We start from the raw sequence: 17939 nt of genomic DNA on the forward strand, positions 1-17939 counted from the left end.
GCACATTGCACATTGTGCAATGTGTATTTTATTTTATATATATATATATATATATATATATATAACACTTTTTAAAAAATGACATGTCATTTGAAAGGCATTTGAAATTAATGTATTTCAGAGTGAAAAGTTAATTCTAAGGCATTGCATGTTTTTTGACATAGTAAAAAAAAAAACCTTTTGTGACAGGCAAAATCGCCCTTGACAGGTAAAACACCCGGACGAACCAAAGGGCATATCACATGTAAACCTTTTGTGACAGGCAAAATCGCCCTTGACAGGTAAAACACCCGGACGAACCAAAGGGCATATCACATATAAACCAAAGGCATATAAAAACGAACCATAGTTTACGACTGTATGTGGCACAGTGTACACATACGCGAGACGCAGCCTACGACCAGGTCTTTCCCTGCGCACACCTCCTGTCCAGAACATCGATCTTGATCGCAGCGACGGAGAAGCGCCACCCTCATCGCGGAACTCTAATTCTGATTGCAGTGGTTAATCTTCACATCAGGGGTTTTTCGAACCCCTTATCATGATCGCAGCCGTTGAGAAACCCTAATCTCGCCTGCAGTTGTAGCTTTCTGCAGCAATTTCAGCTCGTGAGTGCGTTCAACTGTTGATGATTTAGTTTGCTGGTTTATGTTAAGCATTTTCCTTCAATTTTGTGTACTTTATCGTTCTTGTATTTTCTGCTTTCTGCTGTGGTTGTCAGATGGCCATGAAGATCAAACAGAGAGGGGAGAGAGGGCTAGCATTGTGAATTGCGGAAGGCGCAGCATCATCATGTTTGAAGCTCATGTAATCTCATGACCTAAAATTGTCATTCATCACTCAATCGTTTGCTTCATCATGTTTAAAGCTCATGTAATCACATGGTTCGATAAAAAAATGCCATCAATTATTCACAATCAACTAAGAGTCTTAAGGATTAAGACTGCCATTAATCACTTAAACATTCGCTTGATTTAATATTGTGATATATCACTTACATTTAATCACATGATTTATCCATGCTTGAAGCTCATATGATCACATGATTTAAGACTGCCCTTTCTCGCCCAAGCATTCTGTTCACATCATGGACAACTTACATGATTAGATTGTATGTTGGAATCTCATGTAACTTGTGGTTTAAAGCTTTGATTAATTTCAAGTATTCCTTTTAATAGAATGATTTAAGAACCCAAGCATCAGGTTCATCATGCAAATCACATGATCTAAGGATATTGATCTAGATATGACCTTTTTTTTGCCTACATGTGGCAGGTTTTGCATCTTTTGCGGCAATATTTAGGCGAATACGTCCATGGCTTGTCAGCTGAAGCTTTAAAAATCAGCGTTTGGCAAGGTATTTTTGTTAATCATTTCATTACCTTGAGCTTAATCTAGCAATTGATCGTCATGTGGGAGGTGGGCCATCTTCATGTCGTGATTCTATGGTGGTGGTGGTCTTCTGCAAGGGCACATCATCTGATCCTCATTTTAACCAATTCAAACTTGATCTCTCTACTCTCTCCCCTCAGAGACATAGTGGTCGGCGGTGCCGCTGCTGATCTTGTGCAAAGCCTTGTGGCATTGCTTGTTTGTATTTTCAAATGAGACATAGTGTCACCAGTCCTCTCAACTTTAGCCAAGGAACCCTTCTTTTTTAAGTCATTTGCCTTTGAAAAAAACATTACACTCCAGCTGATCCGCTGAAGAAGGTTCGTTCGATATCAAACAGTTCAAATAGATCTTTGAAATCTACATAATAGGTTTTGCTAATTGCATTGAATTCCGTCTTGCCTAGCTCTTCTCGCCCCCTACTCTCTCCCACAATGTTGTACTAATCTTATGCATGAGGTAGTTGCCAATCCACGGATGAATCACTTCCATTGCCATGAATATATGAGGAGAGGCATGCAACTGAGGCTTGCCCTTGGGGGAGTGGTTTGGAGATGGTAAGATGACCTGAACCAAGGTGGACAACCTCTTGGGCAACAACTTCTCGGTAACCCAGCAATGAGGTCACAAGCTGTGAGAAGAGCAAGCTTCAGAATGTGTCCCTGTGTCTGTGGAGCTCGAGCAGGAAGAGCCCTAGGCAACACTGGTTCGGGAAGTCAATGACCTAGAAAGTGGGCCTCTCCTCCTTGGGTCTCCGTATGAGCTCCTTGGTTTTGAAGGCGCACTCAGATCTCCCTGTTTCCACTCTGAGGTGGTCGGATGAAACTCGTATGTGGCCAATCGCAATCCGCATGGCATGGGACATGTGAACACTCAGGTAGCTTGGCTGTTGGATGAATCCATCCTTAGCGAACCCAAGGAAGTGATCTCTGTAGAAGTGCATCTTCGGTGGGAGCTTCGAAGGTGTGATCCATGTGCAGTGGGGTGTAGATGCTGAGAAGATCTAACCAGATAACCCGGTTGGTGTCCTAACGAGAGAGCTAGAAGAAAAGGGAGTCCAAATCATATTGAAGGGTTGGAGGCGGCCCATGTGGGTCCATATCATAAGAACCAAGTGGAAACTTGGGCATACCATACTCCAGGATGACCCTTGAGTGCTAGTTGTCTTGAGGACTCCAGGGCAAGCCTCGTGTACCTGAGGGGATCCATCTCAATGATGGTGATGGAGGTATGTGATTGTCTGGAAGAGTGCATCCACTACCATTGAGGCTGCAGCAAACTCTACCGGGATAATTTGGTGTGGGACTAATAGTTTGATGTGGATTATATGGGAGAACAGCATGACATGAGGCCTCTCAACTCGTTGCCAATTCTCATTGGATAAATCTGGCCCTAGAAGGCTGCTCCATACGTCAAGCTGGTGACAAAAAGCCAACCCTTCATCCTGGGCACCTAGAAATGTGCTTGGAAGCATTACCGCTCAAGTAAGCTCAAGGTTGCATATCCTTGTGTCACTCTGGCATGTGTTGTTGGAAGCATGGTGAAGCACAGGCCACTAAAATTGACACCAAGGTAGACATAGGAGGAGACAATCTTCAAAGGATGTCCTCTGTATGTCAAGCTCAATGTGGATGTGAAGGGGCGAGAGGTATTGAAGACCATTACCTTGGTTTTACCAAGGTTAATAGTGAGGTCCTTACTGATTGCAGAAGTCCTGTAAAGCATCCAAATGTCTTTGAAGCCCCTCAGTAGAATATGAAAGAAGGACGATGAGTACAGGGATCAATATTCGTAGCCCCGTTTCACCCTAATAGTGCTAGAAATTTCTTGCAATGTATCTCTTGGGGCTCTCACTCGTCCGTGGCCTCATAGAGGACAATGATGCTCTAAACCATGTTAGATGGGACTCATATCTCCTATAGACACTGGAGGAGGTGGGCTCGGGGTACACTATCAAAAGCTGTGTGGAAATCCACAAAGTAGACGTAAATCCTCTAATGTCATGCTCTACCCTCCTCGATGATGGCATGGAGGGTGAAGATGTGGTCAAGGGTAGAGTAGCTACTCCGAAAGCTTGCCTGTCCCGAGGCTCTGCATCCCTGTCTTAGTGCAAATGTACTGAGCTCTGCCTCTAGCACCGATCTATAGAGTTTGGCCAATGTGTGGCTGTCACCATTTGGTCCCTTCACCAGTCTTGACCAGTGTTTCACACACTTAGTAGAGCCAAGGTGTGAATGGGAAGGAGAAAGAAAGATAGCTGTATTAACGTCTACTAGAGGCCGAACTCGACCTATGAGACAAATCAATGTACAACTGTCAATGTCTTCTGGATGTCCAGAAAAAAAAAAAAGAACAAAAGGAACATGAAATAAAGTATGAAAGTACTGAGCTAGTGGGGGGGGTGATGGATGGAGCACTACTGCTAGAGGTTCAATATGCAACCTATATGCGTAGGGTATACAAGAATGCAATGCAGATCTGTCTTGCTCCAACCAGTATCATAATGGGGGTGTAATATGTGATACATAGGCGATGGCGAGGCAAAAATACCTCGGAGCAGGATCTCCGAGTGTGAGTGTAAGTGAGCTAGCCGCTCCTAGATATGGTGCTGATGTCGAGCCCGTATCTCTGTGATCTCCCTCTGATGTAGTCTGGGAGTCTGGTAGCCTGGTGCTCTCGGTCTCCGTCTGGCTCGGAGGTCCGCAGCGCGTTGAAGTGTAACCCCCTCCTGTGTCAGGGTAGGCATTGGGATAGATCTCTGGAAGAAATCAGTGAGCTGGAGCTGTCGCCCACCCTCCCTGTGGTATGAGTTTGATATCAGTGTCTCTCTGTGGTGTTGTGTCTCTAACAAGAACTGGCCAAATGAGAGAGAGAGAGAGAGAGAAATGAAATGAAATGTTATATTAACGTCTTCAAAAGGCCATAATGACCTATGAGACCAAAAGTTACATCATGGTGGATCTGATACAATGTCTGGATAAAAAAACCCAAAAAATTAAAAATAAAGATGATACTACTGGCACCTAGAAAATGAAACTGGAACATGAATATAGCGAGGGGGGGGTACGCTATGGAGGTGAGTGGAATATAGTGAGGGGATACAATATCATGTGGGACGGAGGGGTACACTATGGAGGTGCCTCCATCTCATAATATGTGCCGCATCGGACACTGGCGGATCTCCTCAATATCCTCTGTGGTCAGCACCCTGACTGGGTGTCCCGCATGCCTCGCAAGAATAATCCGAATCTGCCGCTGCAACCTCCGTCTATGCTAGGATGCCCCCCTCCGTAGTCGTGGGCGTCTGGACCACCCAAGCTCAATCGCACGATCAATCAGTGTACCCCTGGTGTGGGCGGTATCCATGTCCTGCTGCTGCTGTGGTCCATCTGGCGCAGTGATGGCTGGACTAAAGAAATCTCTAATGTGCCTCTGAGTCTGGCTCTCTGTGCGCCTAAGCAGGCTATCTCTATGTCTCCGCAGCTCAAGCAAGAACAATCCCAAACACCTCTGGTCCTGGTACCCCATGACTCTGGAAAGTGGTCCAAAACCCTCTCTGAATAAACAGTGGAAACGACCACATATCTCATAGTATGCAGTACAATGGCATATATAATGCAGCTCTGTCTCTGGCTCCCCATGGCATACTCGGCATATCCTGGCCTCAGCTGGTATACCTCTATATCGGCCAATCTCAATCTCAAGCTGGTGCGAGGATGTGCGAATTTGATCAATAGCACATCGTACTGCATGAGACAAGTGTACATCCATGTAACTGGGTCTGATCACAAAACCATCTGCTGTGAGCTGAAGAAAATGCTCTCTATAGAAAGCCATCTTCGTGCCCAGCTCCTCAGTCGGCTGTATCCATGTCCTCCTAATGTCCAGCTGAACTAAATCCTGACGGATGAGTCTGGTAATCTCTGTCCGTGTGAGAGTGAGAGAGGGTGCCTCCAGAGAATACTGGAAGGGAGGCAATCTGTCCATGCTAAAACCATGTGCCTGGAACCAAGATGTCATCTGTCCATACCAACAAGCCGTGTCTCCCTGTAACGCTAACTGTCGGGAGGACTCCAGGGCGAGGCGTGCATATCTGTCTCGGGGGAGATCCCACAAGCCATGTATGTAGGAGACTGATCTCGTAAGAGCCTCAATCACCAGAGGGGCAGCCGCCAGCTCTGCTCGAATAATCTCATGAGGTACCATGGCCTTGGCTCTAATAATCCTAGCAATCATAGATACCAAAGGCCTCTCCATACCTCTCCACCCGCCTGCGCTGTGATGGCCCACTGAAGGTCCCCATATCTGCACTCCATAAAGCATAGCTGATGTCACTAGAGTGTCAAAAAGCCAAAGTTTCGTTTGAGGTTCTTGAAACTGAACCTGCGAACACATCCTCTCCAAACCACCCAGGGCTGCATGTGCTCTAGTCAATCTAGTCTCTGCTGCACTCCTCATCGAAAACACTGGCCCACTGAATACTACCCCAAGATATGTATATGCATCTGTATACTCCACAATCTCTTGCCCATATGTAAATGTGGAAGCTGATCGCCTAACCCACTGTGGCGTGGTGTTAAACACCATAACCTTGGTTTTGCCAAGGTTGACAGACAATCCACTATCATGTGCAAACTCATGTAAAGCATCCAGATGACGCTGCATACCCTCAGGGGAATCAGAGATCAACACAATATCATCAGCATATAACAATAGTGGGATCCATGTACCTGCTAGCTGGGCTCCTCTGTCTCAATGTAGTCAGAAGCCTCATCCACATACATACCAAACAGTGAAGGAGATAACGGGCAACCTTGCTTCACTCCTATAGTGGAGTGAACCAAAGTAGAGACCCCCTCTGGGGTGCGTACCTGTCCAGCAACTGATCTATATAAAGCCATAATCCCCCATATGAGCTCTGTGGGTACCCCCATCTCCTGTAATCGCCTCATCAATCTGGCTTTGGGCACTGTATCAAATGCTTTGCGGAAGTCCACAAAGCTACAATAAATCCGTCGCCCATGCTTGGTCACACACTAGCACGATTGTATGCATCCATTCTTGAGCAGCAGTTGAGTAGATGGGCAGAGAGAGTTGGCATTCGAGCAGAGGGACAGGCAGGGTTCAGGAGAGGTTTCTCTACTCTTGACCACATCTTGACTCTGCGGGCCATTATTGAGGAGGGCAGAGAGAGAGAGAGAGAGAGAGAGAGAGAGAGAGAGAGAGAGAGAGAGAGTTGTATTAACGTCTACTAGAGGCCGAACTCGACCTATGAGACAAATCAATGTGTCACCAATTGGCCGACCATTTGGTCCATCTCCAGTTTTTGCGTCTCGTTCACTTGAGGCCAGGCCAGTGTCTCGTGTGAAGAGGCCAGTATCTTGCTGACATGGACGGGAGCCAGACTGGTGCCACCCGTGTGTTAGCAGGATGGTGTCGTATGGACGGGAGCCAGACCAGTGCCACCCGTGTATGACCTGGACTGTGTTCGACCCATGGGACTGTCACGCCATGGAAGAGCCAGTATTCGTGCCGTGTTTTGCCTATGGGACTGTCACACCATAGGGAAACTCGTGCCTGGAACCGTGTCTTACCTATGGGACTGTCACTCCATAGGAAGACCAGGTTTTTATGTTTTTATGTCGTGCCAGTTTTGTGCCGACAGATATTTTGTACTTGTTCCATGAACGGGAGATATGTCCATGTTACTATTTGCACATGCACACATGTTTTGCATGCTTGAAACTGTTTTCGCATGACATGTATTTGTGTGTTTGCCTGCTTGACGTGTTACTTACTGAGCGGGGACGCCTGCCAGTGAGTCGTGAAGTCTGCCCTGTATTCTGACGAGTTTTGGTGCATGTGAACAGGTGGTAAGTATGTTGCACATGTAGCTTTTAATATTTTATTCTAACCCTTTATTTTATAAGGTTAGGTGTTCACATTTATTTAAAAGTGGGCAACCCCTTTGGGCACCCACTTAGGGGCCAAGGTGGGGAGCCCCACTTTTAAGTGAGTGTGGGGGTGGGCATGGTCACCAACCCCCACTAGTCCCCCTTCATGCATGCGTGGGAAAACTCCAGTTGTAACTCCACATTAATTTTATTAAAAAAAGCATCAATCGTTTTCTCTCCTTCAAGCGTGGGCATCCATCGCTTCTATCTGGCGCATGTTCATCAACCGGCGATCATCTTCTCTTGCGCCTGTTTTTCCCCAGGCGGCTGGCTGCAACTGCTTCTGTACCCTCTGTACTGCAGGCTGTACCTTCTGTACTGCAGGCTGTGTACCTTCTGTACTGCAGGCTGTGTACAACTTCTCTCCCTCAAGCTGACGGCGGCGCTCACAGTTCTACAGGCTGCTGCGTACCTTCTCTCAACAAGGCATCTACACCATCTCTCAGGCGACTGTTGTCCCTTCAGCAGGTGGTTGCATATATACAGGCTGCGCTGCCTTTCACTCCTGCACACAGTCGTGGGCCTCCATCTACAGGCGGCTGTTAGAAGTCATCTCCTGTCTATTTGTATACACCAGGGCCTCTGTTGTGGGTGTGCCCGCCCGTATATCATTTTTCCACACTCCCCGTATTTTTTTCCCTATTTTTCCCATTTTTTCCTAGTGGCTGGAGGGCTGCCAGTTGATGCCAGGAGCACTCTGAAGCTGGCCGACTGCATCTGTAGCAGTCGTGGGCTGTCTGAGTGCTGGCCGACTTGTTCTGTGCAGACGTGGGGCACCAGATGCTGGCCGACTGCTGTTTTTCAGCAGTCGTGGGTTTTGTCCAGTCGTGGGCCTCTTTTAGAGCTGGCCGACTGCCCTCATGGGCTTGTATATATTGCCCCCCATCCTCCTCCACTTTCTCATTCAGTTATCTCCGGGATCTTGTGTATAGAGAAGAGTTTACACACATCTCTCAGTGTTTCTTGTGCTGATTATTTTCTGCAGTCTACTTGCTCTTGTCTACCCAAGTTTGGATATCATTTCCGCTGCATATTCTGACATGGTATCAGAGCCCTAGGCTCTAGTAGATCTTGGGCGTTTTTCTGAGCAAGAGGGGGAGCAACAGGTTGCTGATCGGTGGACTATTTCGGGCTGAACGGGAAGTGAAGGTGCAAGAGGAAGGCGGGCAGAGGGGCTGGACAGCCACTTGCATATATTCTGATTTTCAGATTTTTCCCACCCACCCACCCTTTCAGGTTACTCTCCGAGATGGCGGATTTACTCGAGATGGCAGAGAAGCACGTGAAGATTCCGACTCTTCCCACGTTCCCAGTGGATCGGCAGTTGGACGGGTCCAATTATGGCATCTGGAAGGTCATGATGGAGTCAGTTCTGGAGTCATATGATCTTGCTGATTTTATTATCAAAGGGGTGCCAAGGCCGGAAGCTGAGGAAGGGGAGGTTTTATCGACGAGGAAGGACCGAGAGGCACAGGCACAAATGTGGGACCGTGTCAACGCCAGGGTCCGGTCATTTATATTCCTCAATTGCACACCACAGGTGATCAACCATGTGAAGCACATGACGCTGGCGAGAGGCATATGGGAGCACTTGGCTTCTTTGTACAACAGGGTGTCACCCATGAAGCGGATATCCTTGGAAGTGCAGATGCGGGTTATGAACCCTGCAAAGTCTTCGACGATGCGGGAACACATTAACAAGCTGCAGGCCCTTCAGCAGGAAGTCCTTCAAGCTGGGAAAGAGATATCGTCCGAAGATATGGCCATCACGTTACTTTCCCACTTGCCTGGTCAGTATTCCGCTTTCTATTCCTCGTTGATCACTAGTGGCAGGCTCAGCACCATTACTTGGGAGGAGCTTGTGCCAATGGTCTTGGACCAGGAGGAACGTTTCACGAACCCTCCTCACGGCGGAGGTTCGGAGGCCTTAACTGGCCAACGGTCGAAAGGCCGTAATACCAACAAGGGCAAAGGGAAGGCTTCACCAGATAAGTCTTCCGAGAAGAAGCCTGATCCAGAACGAGAGAAGCTGAAGGCCGAAAGATCTTGTAATGATTGTGGCGAGAAAGGCCACTACTGGAGGAAGTGCCCTAAGCGGACAGGGAAGAGTGCTGAGTCCTCAGCCTCAGCTGCGAAGACTCCGGCATTTGTGCACTTGGAGATGGTGGACTCCGATGATTCATCGTCTTCGAGCGAGGAGGCAGTTGGCTTCACCGCAAAGGATACTCGGGAACGGATTCTCGACAGTGGTGCTTCCAGGCACATGACTCCATCATCCCGTGACTTCTTCCTGGATCTGAAGCGGCAGTCAGGTCGTATCTTTATTGGTGATAACTCCACTATTCCGATTCATAGTGAGGGCCGGATGGAGATCATTCCCGACGGCAAGGGGGGCAAGCATGCTTCCCGTGTTCTTTATGTCCCTGCTCTGGGCTTTCATCTTTTGTCAGTGCATGAGGTATGCAAGACTGGCTTTCGGGTGGAATTTGAGGAGCATTCAGTTGCTCTAAGGGACCGTGAGACAGGCAAAGTTGTTTGGGAAGGCGGTGTGGAGAACGGTATCTACAAACTCTCTGCACTCTCCTCACTGACAGGCTCTCAGGTCGGAGATTTGTGACACTTTCGTTTTGGCCACTTAAATGTGGATGCTTTGCGGCGCGCCTTCCGGGACCAGATGGTGGTTGGCTTGCCAGATGTTGGTAGTAGGCAAGGACGCTGCAGTTCTTGCATACGTGGTAAGCAGCACAGGGAATCCTTTCCGAAGCAGGCTTCCAGGCGGGCTTCGAAACCCTTGGAGTTGATTCACACTGACTTGTGTGGACCACAGCAGATACCATCCTTGGGAGGATCTCTCTACTTCATGCTGCTTGTTGATGATTGTACCAGATTCACGTGGGTCTACTTTCTTTCACAGAAGGACCAGGCTTTTGCTCGGTTCAAGGATTGGCACGTGATGGTGGAGAAAGAGTCTGGATTTCAGGTCAAGACTCTCAGGGCTGACAAAGGAGGGGAATTCTCCTCGACTGTATTCTTTCGGTTTTGTGCAGATCATGGCATCAAGAGGGAATTGGCCAATACCGGATCGCCTTCGGAGAATGGAGTTGTTGAACGTAAGAACAGGACTGTGGTGGAGATGGCGAGGACCATGCTGGAGCATCGTGATCTTCCTCGTCCACTTTGGGGTGAGGCTGTGGCGACAGCTGTCCACACCATTAACCGCTCTCCGACGACTTCTGTACCCCATATGACTCCATTTGAGGCATATTTTGGCAGGAAACCCGATGTCTCGCACTTCCGTGTCTTTGGGAGTGACGCGTATGTACATATTCCGAAGAAGCAGAGGGGGAAGCTTGACTCCAAGTCCCGCAAGCTGGTATTTGTGGGGTATAACTCTCTTTCCAAGGGATACAGGTTGTATGATCCAAAGAGGAACGAGATTGTTGTCAGCTGGGATGTGGTCTTTGACGAGCATGTTCCAGCATCCACTGTCGAGGAGCCGCCACTTCTTGGAGATCCAGAGTCTGATGATGATTCCCAGTCTACCACTCCAGTTGATCCACCTCAGTCATCACAGGAGGTTGAGCCCGCAGCTGGAGTTGAGCCCCCGCGACCACCACAGGAGGCTCCACGATCTGTTCGAGTACCTAGGTGGTTGATGGACACCCTTCGGGAGTCAGGTGTCACGGAGCTACCCTCCGAGTGGACCACAGAGGACGGCCCTCGAAGATCACATCGAGTTCGAGATAAAAGCAACACGGCGGAGCTTCTTCAGGTGAACTATGCTCTTATGTCTCGTATCATGCGGGATAAAGAGCCCACTTCCGTAAAGGAAGCCCTTTCACAGGATACTTGGAGGGAAGCCATGCAGGTGGAACTTGACGCCATCGAGAAGAACAACACTTGGGAGTTGGTACCGAGGCCGTCGAAGCGGTCAGTCATTGGTGTCAAATGGGTCTTTAAGACCAAGTACGCGGCTGATGGGTCGGTGGACAAACACAAAGCCAGGCTCGTGGCTAAGGGTTATGCTCAGCGGCCAGGCATCGACTACGAGGATACCTTTGCACCAACAGCGCGGATGACCACGATTCGGACCGTTCTTGCCCTTGCTTCTTCTCAGAGGTGGCCCGTGTACCAGATGGATGTAAAATCGGCGTTCCTTAATGGTGACCTGCAGGAGGAGGTGTACGTAGAGCAGCCTCCAGGCTTCATTGTTCCAGGATCGGAAGGGATGGTTTACAGGTTACGTAAGGCCTTGTATGGTCTTAAGCAGGCTCCGCGGGCTTGGAATCAGAAGATTGATTCCTTCTTTATTCGGACTGGATTCCAGAGATCGGTTGCAGATCCAAACCTGTATCTCTTTCGGGAACGCGGCATGGTCACACTCATCATCCTTTATGTGGATGATCTCATTCTCATCGGCGGTCATGTGGAGCACATTGGAGTGACGAAGGCTGCCTTGTCAAAGGAGTTTGAGATGACCGACTTAGGCTTACTCCACTTCTTCTTGGGATTGGAGATCTGGCAGACCCAGAGGGGGTTTTTCGTCTCTCAGCAGCGGTATGTTCATGAGTTGCTTGAGGCCTTTGGGATGGAGAACTGCAAGCCTATTACTTCGCCGATGGACCCGAACACGAAGTTAACCGTTACAGATCCTTGTGAGCCAGTTGATGCCTCGCAGTACCGGAAGTTGATTGGTTCATTGATCTGGTTGCTGAACACCAGATTGGACTTGAGCTTCTCCGTGGGGCTGTTGAGCTCTTTTATGCAGACGCCATTGAAGACTCATTAGGACGCAGGATTGCGGATCTTGCGGTATCTGCAGAGTACGAAGGATCTGGGACTCTTTTACACAGGAGGGAATGGAGTCAAGCTCCAAGGTTGGAGTGACTCAGATTGGGGAGGAGATCCAGACATGAGGAGATCTACTTCAGGATACACTTTTACCCTCGGCTCAGGAGCGGTTTCTTGGAGCAGCAAGAAGCAGCCGACTATTGCCCTTTCTTCGACAGAGGCAGAGTATCGGGCTGCTTGTGGTGCTGCTTGTGAGGTTGTATGGCTGCGGAGGCTGCTTGGCGAGATGGGGTTTCCACAGAGGGAGCCCACAGTCATCCAGTGTGATAACCAGAGTTGTATAGCTATTGCTCGGAACCCGGTTTTCCATGCCCGGACCAAGCATATAGAGATACAGTATCACTTTGTTCGTGAGAAGATCTTGGCGGGTGACATCTTGCTACTTTATTGTTCGACGGAGGACAATGCGGCGGACCTCTTCACGAAGTCTCTACCTCAGGCTACGCTCAGGCAGCACTCCAGCTCCCTGGGGTTGGTTACACAGCCAGGAGCTGAGAGGGGGTGTTAGAAGTCATCTCCTATCTATTTGTATACACCAAGGCCTCTGTTGTGGGTGTGCCCGCCCGTATATCATTTTTCCACACTCCCCGTATTTTTTTCCCTATTTTTCCCATTTTTTCCTAGTGGCTGGAGGGCTGCCAGTTGATGCCAGGAGCACTCTGAAGCTGGCCGACTGCATCTGTAGCAGTCGTGGGCTGTCTGAGTGCTGGCCGACTTGTTCTGTGCAGACGTGGGGCACCAGATGCTGGCCGACTGCTGTTTTTCAGCAGTCGTGGGTTTTGTCCAGTCGTGGGCCTCTTTTAGAGCTGGCCGACTGCCCTCATGGGCTTGTATATATTGCCCCCCATCCTCCTCCACTTTCTCATTCAGTTATCTCCGGGATCTTGTGTATAGAGAAGAGTTTACACACATCTCTCAGTGTTTCTTGTGCTGATTATTTTCTGCAGTCTACTTGCTCTTGTCTACCCAAGTTTGGATATCATTTCCGCTGCATATTCTGACAGCGGCTGCCCACCATCTACAGTTCACTACTTGCGCCTGTTTCTTCAGCAAGAATGCCCACAAACTACAGGCGGCTGCTCACCATCTTTCCTCCACGCTGCAGCCAGGCGGAGGGTATTCCTTCTCTCACAGCAGGCGGCTGTGGCCTTCTTCGGTGGTACCTGTCTTGGTGGTTCACCACAAGGCAATTGTTTCTTCAACAAGGGTGGCCTCAGCGAACCACAAGTATTGGTTTTCTATCAACCATCTACAAGTAAGTGAATTTTCAGATTTAAATAAAGTACTTTGTATTAAATCTGCTAAGGGATTCATTCCCTCTACGGCCACACCCGTTCGGTGCCGGGTTGTCCAAGCTCTATTGGAGAACCTCGGTCCAAAGGTGCTGAGATCGGGAGAGCCAGGCGTTAGTACGAGAGCGCCTGTTTGTGCGTGGTCTCGGAACACCAGTGAGGCGCTCTCGGCGGAGTCCAGTGAAAGCACAGGACCATAGCGATTGGACCACACTAGTGGTCGTTCTGCTTCGAGCTTCTACATCGAAATTCGAGCCTATTTGTTTGGTACTGTTTTCATATGTACATGGACATTATCTGGTTCTTGGCTCCCATGGAGCATTGTATTTATTAAATACTCCCAATAAATATATCATATATTGAGGGGGGGGTCGGCCCGTTCCGGCCCCAGTGCTGGTGTCCATTTTTCCATTTCATTTCATTTAAAATTCAAGTTGTTTTAAGTTGTCCATTTCATATTTGTGGTTTTAAAGTTGTGCTATTAAGCGTGTGGGTGTCCAACGGAGTATTTCCCACTTGACGGGATCGGTTTCATTGGTATCAGAGCACGGTTGTTTCCCTCTTCCTAGTGGGGAAACGAACCTGTGTACTGGACATCCCGCTTTTAGCAAACTTAAAACACAATGGACAGCCAAGGCAACCCTTTGGAAGTACCAAATTCGAGGGGTCCATCTAGTGCTTCTCGTGGGTCTGATGCCCTGCGTGGTAGGCACAAGCCCCTTGAAAGGGTTCGTGATAGTGAATCCAAGGGTCAACTGTCTCCAGGAAAGACAGTTATGCTTGAACAAGAGCCTGAAGCTATGAGGGCTGAAATGGAACATATGAGAAAACTTTTGCAGGCTCAAGAGCAAGAGTTAAAGTTCTTGCATGAAGATCCCCATCTACAAAGTGCTATTGAAGCCAGGAAGGCTGATGCTATGGTTGATGTAATTTTTGAATCAATGGCTCGTGAAGTGGGTAAGAAACCAAGGGAGTTGGCACTTGCCTATCTCCTTCGCAAAGGTGATATCAAAGAGGGGGATGACGGAGAGCTGAAATTCAGAAATCCACTTCGTTTGAAGCATGGAGATCCCGCATCCCAGAGGCTGAAATCTTTTATGCAAAAGGAAGAGGTGACTGTCACCTCTCGTCATGCATCCTCTCCACAAGGCACAAAGCCTGATAGATATATGTATGCTAGTGCTCATGGAGGGCATGAAAGTCACATGCATGCAAGATATGTATCTCATGGTGACAGGTCTACTTCTAGAAAAATTTTGCCTTCTGAGTTGTCTCATGGAGAGACCATGCCATATGCAGGTAAGTCACATGCATCTGAGTTTCGAGTTCGTGGAGCACATGCCACCGTGTCCCATGAAGCTTCTATGACGGCCCATGGAGTCCATGCAGATAGGGCTACCCCGTTGGATAAGGGGAAAAGAAAAAGAGAAGACCATGAGCCTCATGCCAGGAAGCTCAAGGAATTCAAAGCAGGTGATAAATCTGTCAAATTTGATGTCTTTCATGGTGAACATGATGCTTCTAAGGTGTTAGCATTTGTGGCACAGTTGGACATTGCTTTTAGCGATGAGGATTTCACAGAAAAGTCAAAGGTGCGCCATGCTAGCATGTTTTTAAAAGGGACTGCTGCTCATTGGTGGATCACTGAAAAGATCACCAAGGATCCCATCTCTACTTGGAAGGATTCAAAGATAGATTTTATGCTCAGTTCTTGCCACCCAATGCGGAGCAAACTCTCACTCAGCTCAAGATTAAGCAGGATCAAGGAGGTTCCAAGGGGAAGGACAAGGCTGTCCCAAATCAGCAAAAGGGTGGACAGCCACCTAAAAAGAACTTCCGGGAGCCTTACAAGGGTGGTAAAGCTGAAAATAACACATCTAAAGAATAGGGCCCAAGGAAGAACAAATTCGGCTTAACCCCGGAGCAAAGAGAGCAATATGCTAAGGATGGAAAATGCTTCTCTTGTGGTAGCAAAGACCACATGTTTCGGCAATGCCCAGATCGCAAATCAAAGCACGAGGACAAGCACACCAAAGCAAATGTTCATGCAGTTCCTGATGTGCAAGGTAATACAGGTCATGATGCAAAAGAGCGTATGGTTTGCAAAGCTTGGGGGCAAATCAAGGATAAGCCCGCACTCTTTATGTTTGATGACTGTGCAACTGACAATTTCATCTCTATGCAAATGGCAGCTGCATTGGGTATTGAGGTTGAAAACATGGGACCTCAGATTGAAGCTGAAGCTGCATTTATTGGCAAAGAGGTGCAGGTTACCCCTTTGATAGGGAAGTTGCGCATCCATATACAGGGCTATCTTGATAATGAGCATTTCCTAGTTGCTCCTCTGAATGGATGTGATGTATTGTTGGGCAAGCCATGGCATCATAGGCTTGAGCCCCGCAAAGACTACAAGTCCAATATGATTTCTTTTATGCATAAAGGCCGCATGCATTTTATTGATGCTGGCAAAGAAGGGGATTCTATCCCAGTTGTATCACACATCCAAATTAATAAAGCAATGAAAAAGAGTCTTTCAGCGTACTTGGTTTTTGTGCGTGATAGTCTTGTGCCAAATCATCAAAATGTGGATGCTATGTCTAATGATAGGCTGAATTTTCTTAATGCATTCAACGATTGTTTTGCTGACCCGTTGCTAGGTGAATTACCTCCCCAAAGGCCCGAAGATCACCGCATAGATCTTGTGCCAGGTAGTTCTCCTCCTAACAAACCCGCATACCGAGTGAGTGCCGCACAACAAGAAGAAATTATGAAGCAGGTAAACGAGCTTTTAGAGAAAGGTTTGGTTCAGCCCAGTTCCTCACCTTACTGCTCTCCTGTGCTTCTTGTTCAAAAGAAGGACGGATCATTCCGTATGTGTGTGGACTATAGAGCTTTGAACAAGCTTACCATCAAGAACAGATTCCCAATTCCACGTATTGATGATATCTTGGATAAGCTTGATGGTTCAGCTTGCTTTAGCAGACTTGATTTGAAGAGTGGTTATCACCAGATACGTGTGGTGCCACAAGATGTCCATAAGACTGCATTCAGGACAGCCTTCGGATTATATGAATTCTTGGTAATGCCTTTTGGTCTCACCAATGCTCCTGCTACTTTTAATCGTATGATGGATAGGATATTCCGACCCCATCGCAAGTTTACAGGAGTCTTCTTTGATGATATCTTGGTTTTCTCCAAGAATGAGCAGGAACACAGAACTCATTTGGTCACAGTGTTCGAAGAGTTGCGGAAGCATAAACTTTTCGTCAATGCCAAGAAAAGTGAGTTTTTCCTTTCAGAGATTCATTATCTGGGACATATTGTATCCAAAGATGGAGTTACAATGGATCCTGCAAAGTTAGAGACTATTCGGAATTGGCCCGAATTGCAAAACGTACATCAAGTACGTAGTTTTCTGGGATTATGTTCATATTACAGGCGTTTCATAAGGCATTTTGCTATGATTGCCACTCCTCTACATGATCTCACGAAGAAGAAAACTGCTTTCAAATGGACTTCAAAGGAACAGGATGCTTTCTTGGAGCTCAAGCATGCGATTATATGTGGTCCAGTATTGATTGTTCCTGACTTGCACAAGTCATTCGTGGTTGAATGTGATGCTTGTGGTGATTGCATAGGAGCTGTCCTAAATCAAGAAGGGCATGCAGTTGCATACGAGAGCCGTCGTTTGCATGATGCTGAGCTTCATATGGATATCTATGAGAAAGAGCTCTTGGCTGTAATTCACGCCTTAAAGATTTGGAAACACTACCTTCTTGGGGCTGAATTTGTAGTCAAGACAGACCATCAAAGCTTGAGATACTTTCTATCTCAAACCAAGCTTTCAGAGAAGCAGATGAGAATGGCAAACTTTCTTTCCATGTTTCATTTTCAGATTGTGCATACTCCAGGAAAGAAAAATGTGGTGGCCGATGCACTATCTAGGAGGCCTTATGTTGCTGCAGTCTCAGTGGCCTCTCATGGAGATCTATCTGCTATGAGAGATTTGTATCATTTGGATGCTGATTTTTGCCATATATGGACTGATTTGATGGCTGGTCATTCACATGCCTCTTATGTTATCAACGAGGGTTATCTCATGAAGGATAATTGCCTATGTGTGGTGAAGGATTTGCGTCCAAAGGTTATGGACGAATGTCACGCTCCACCTTATGCTGGTCATAGAGGTATTATGCCTACTACTTGCATGATTCAGAGGTATTTCTTTTGGCCAAGCATGCGTAAAGACATTGAGGCTTATGTGCGTGCATGTATTACTTGCCAAAAGGTGAAATTTGATAGGCAAAAGCCTCCAGGTTTGCTTCAGCCATTGCCTATTCCCTCGCAACCTTGGGAAAGTATCACGATGGATTTTATTATGGATTTGCCTAGATCCCAGCATGGGAATGATGCTATTTGGACTATTGTGGATAGGTTTAGCAAGCAAGCT

At 47.6% G+C, this 17939-nt stretch overlaps 1 protein-coding gene across 1 annotated transcript in view; it reads left to right on the plus strand.

The window, feature by feature from the left end:
• The first annotated feature begins 342 nt into the window (after positions 1 to 342).
• LOC147604175 (calcium-dependent lipid-binding family protein) overlaps positions 343 to 17939 on the plus strand; it is a 228966-nt gene continuing 211369 nt past the window's right edge. Inside the window, exons 1-3 of the mRNA XM_086795561.1 lie at positions 343 to 608; positions 722 to 807; positions 1276 to 1357. Of these exons, the coding sequence (XP_086651687.1) occupies positions 793 to 807; positions 1276 to 1357 (97 nt within the window). The 5' untranslated portion in view covers positions 343 to 608; positions 722 to 792. The remainder of the gene's footprint in view (positions 609 to 721; positions 808 to 1275; positions 1358 to 17939) is intronic.

This window comes from Cibotium barometz, chromosome 62 (assembly GCF_041138505.1).
Source record: "Cibotium barometz isolate CiBa-2024 chromosome 62, ASM4113850v1, whole genome shotgun sequence".
Lineage (NCBI taxonomy): Eukaryota > Viridiplantae > Streptophyta > Polypodiopsida > Cyatheales > Cibotiaceae > Cibotium > Cibotium barometz.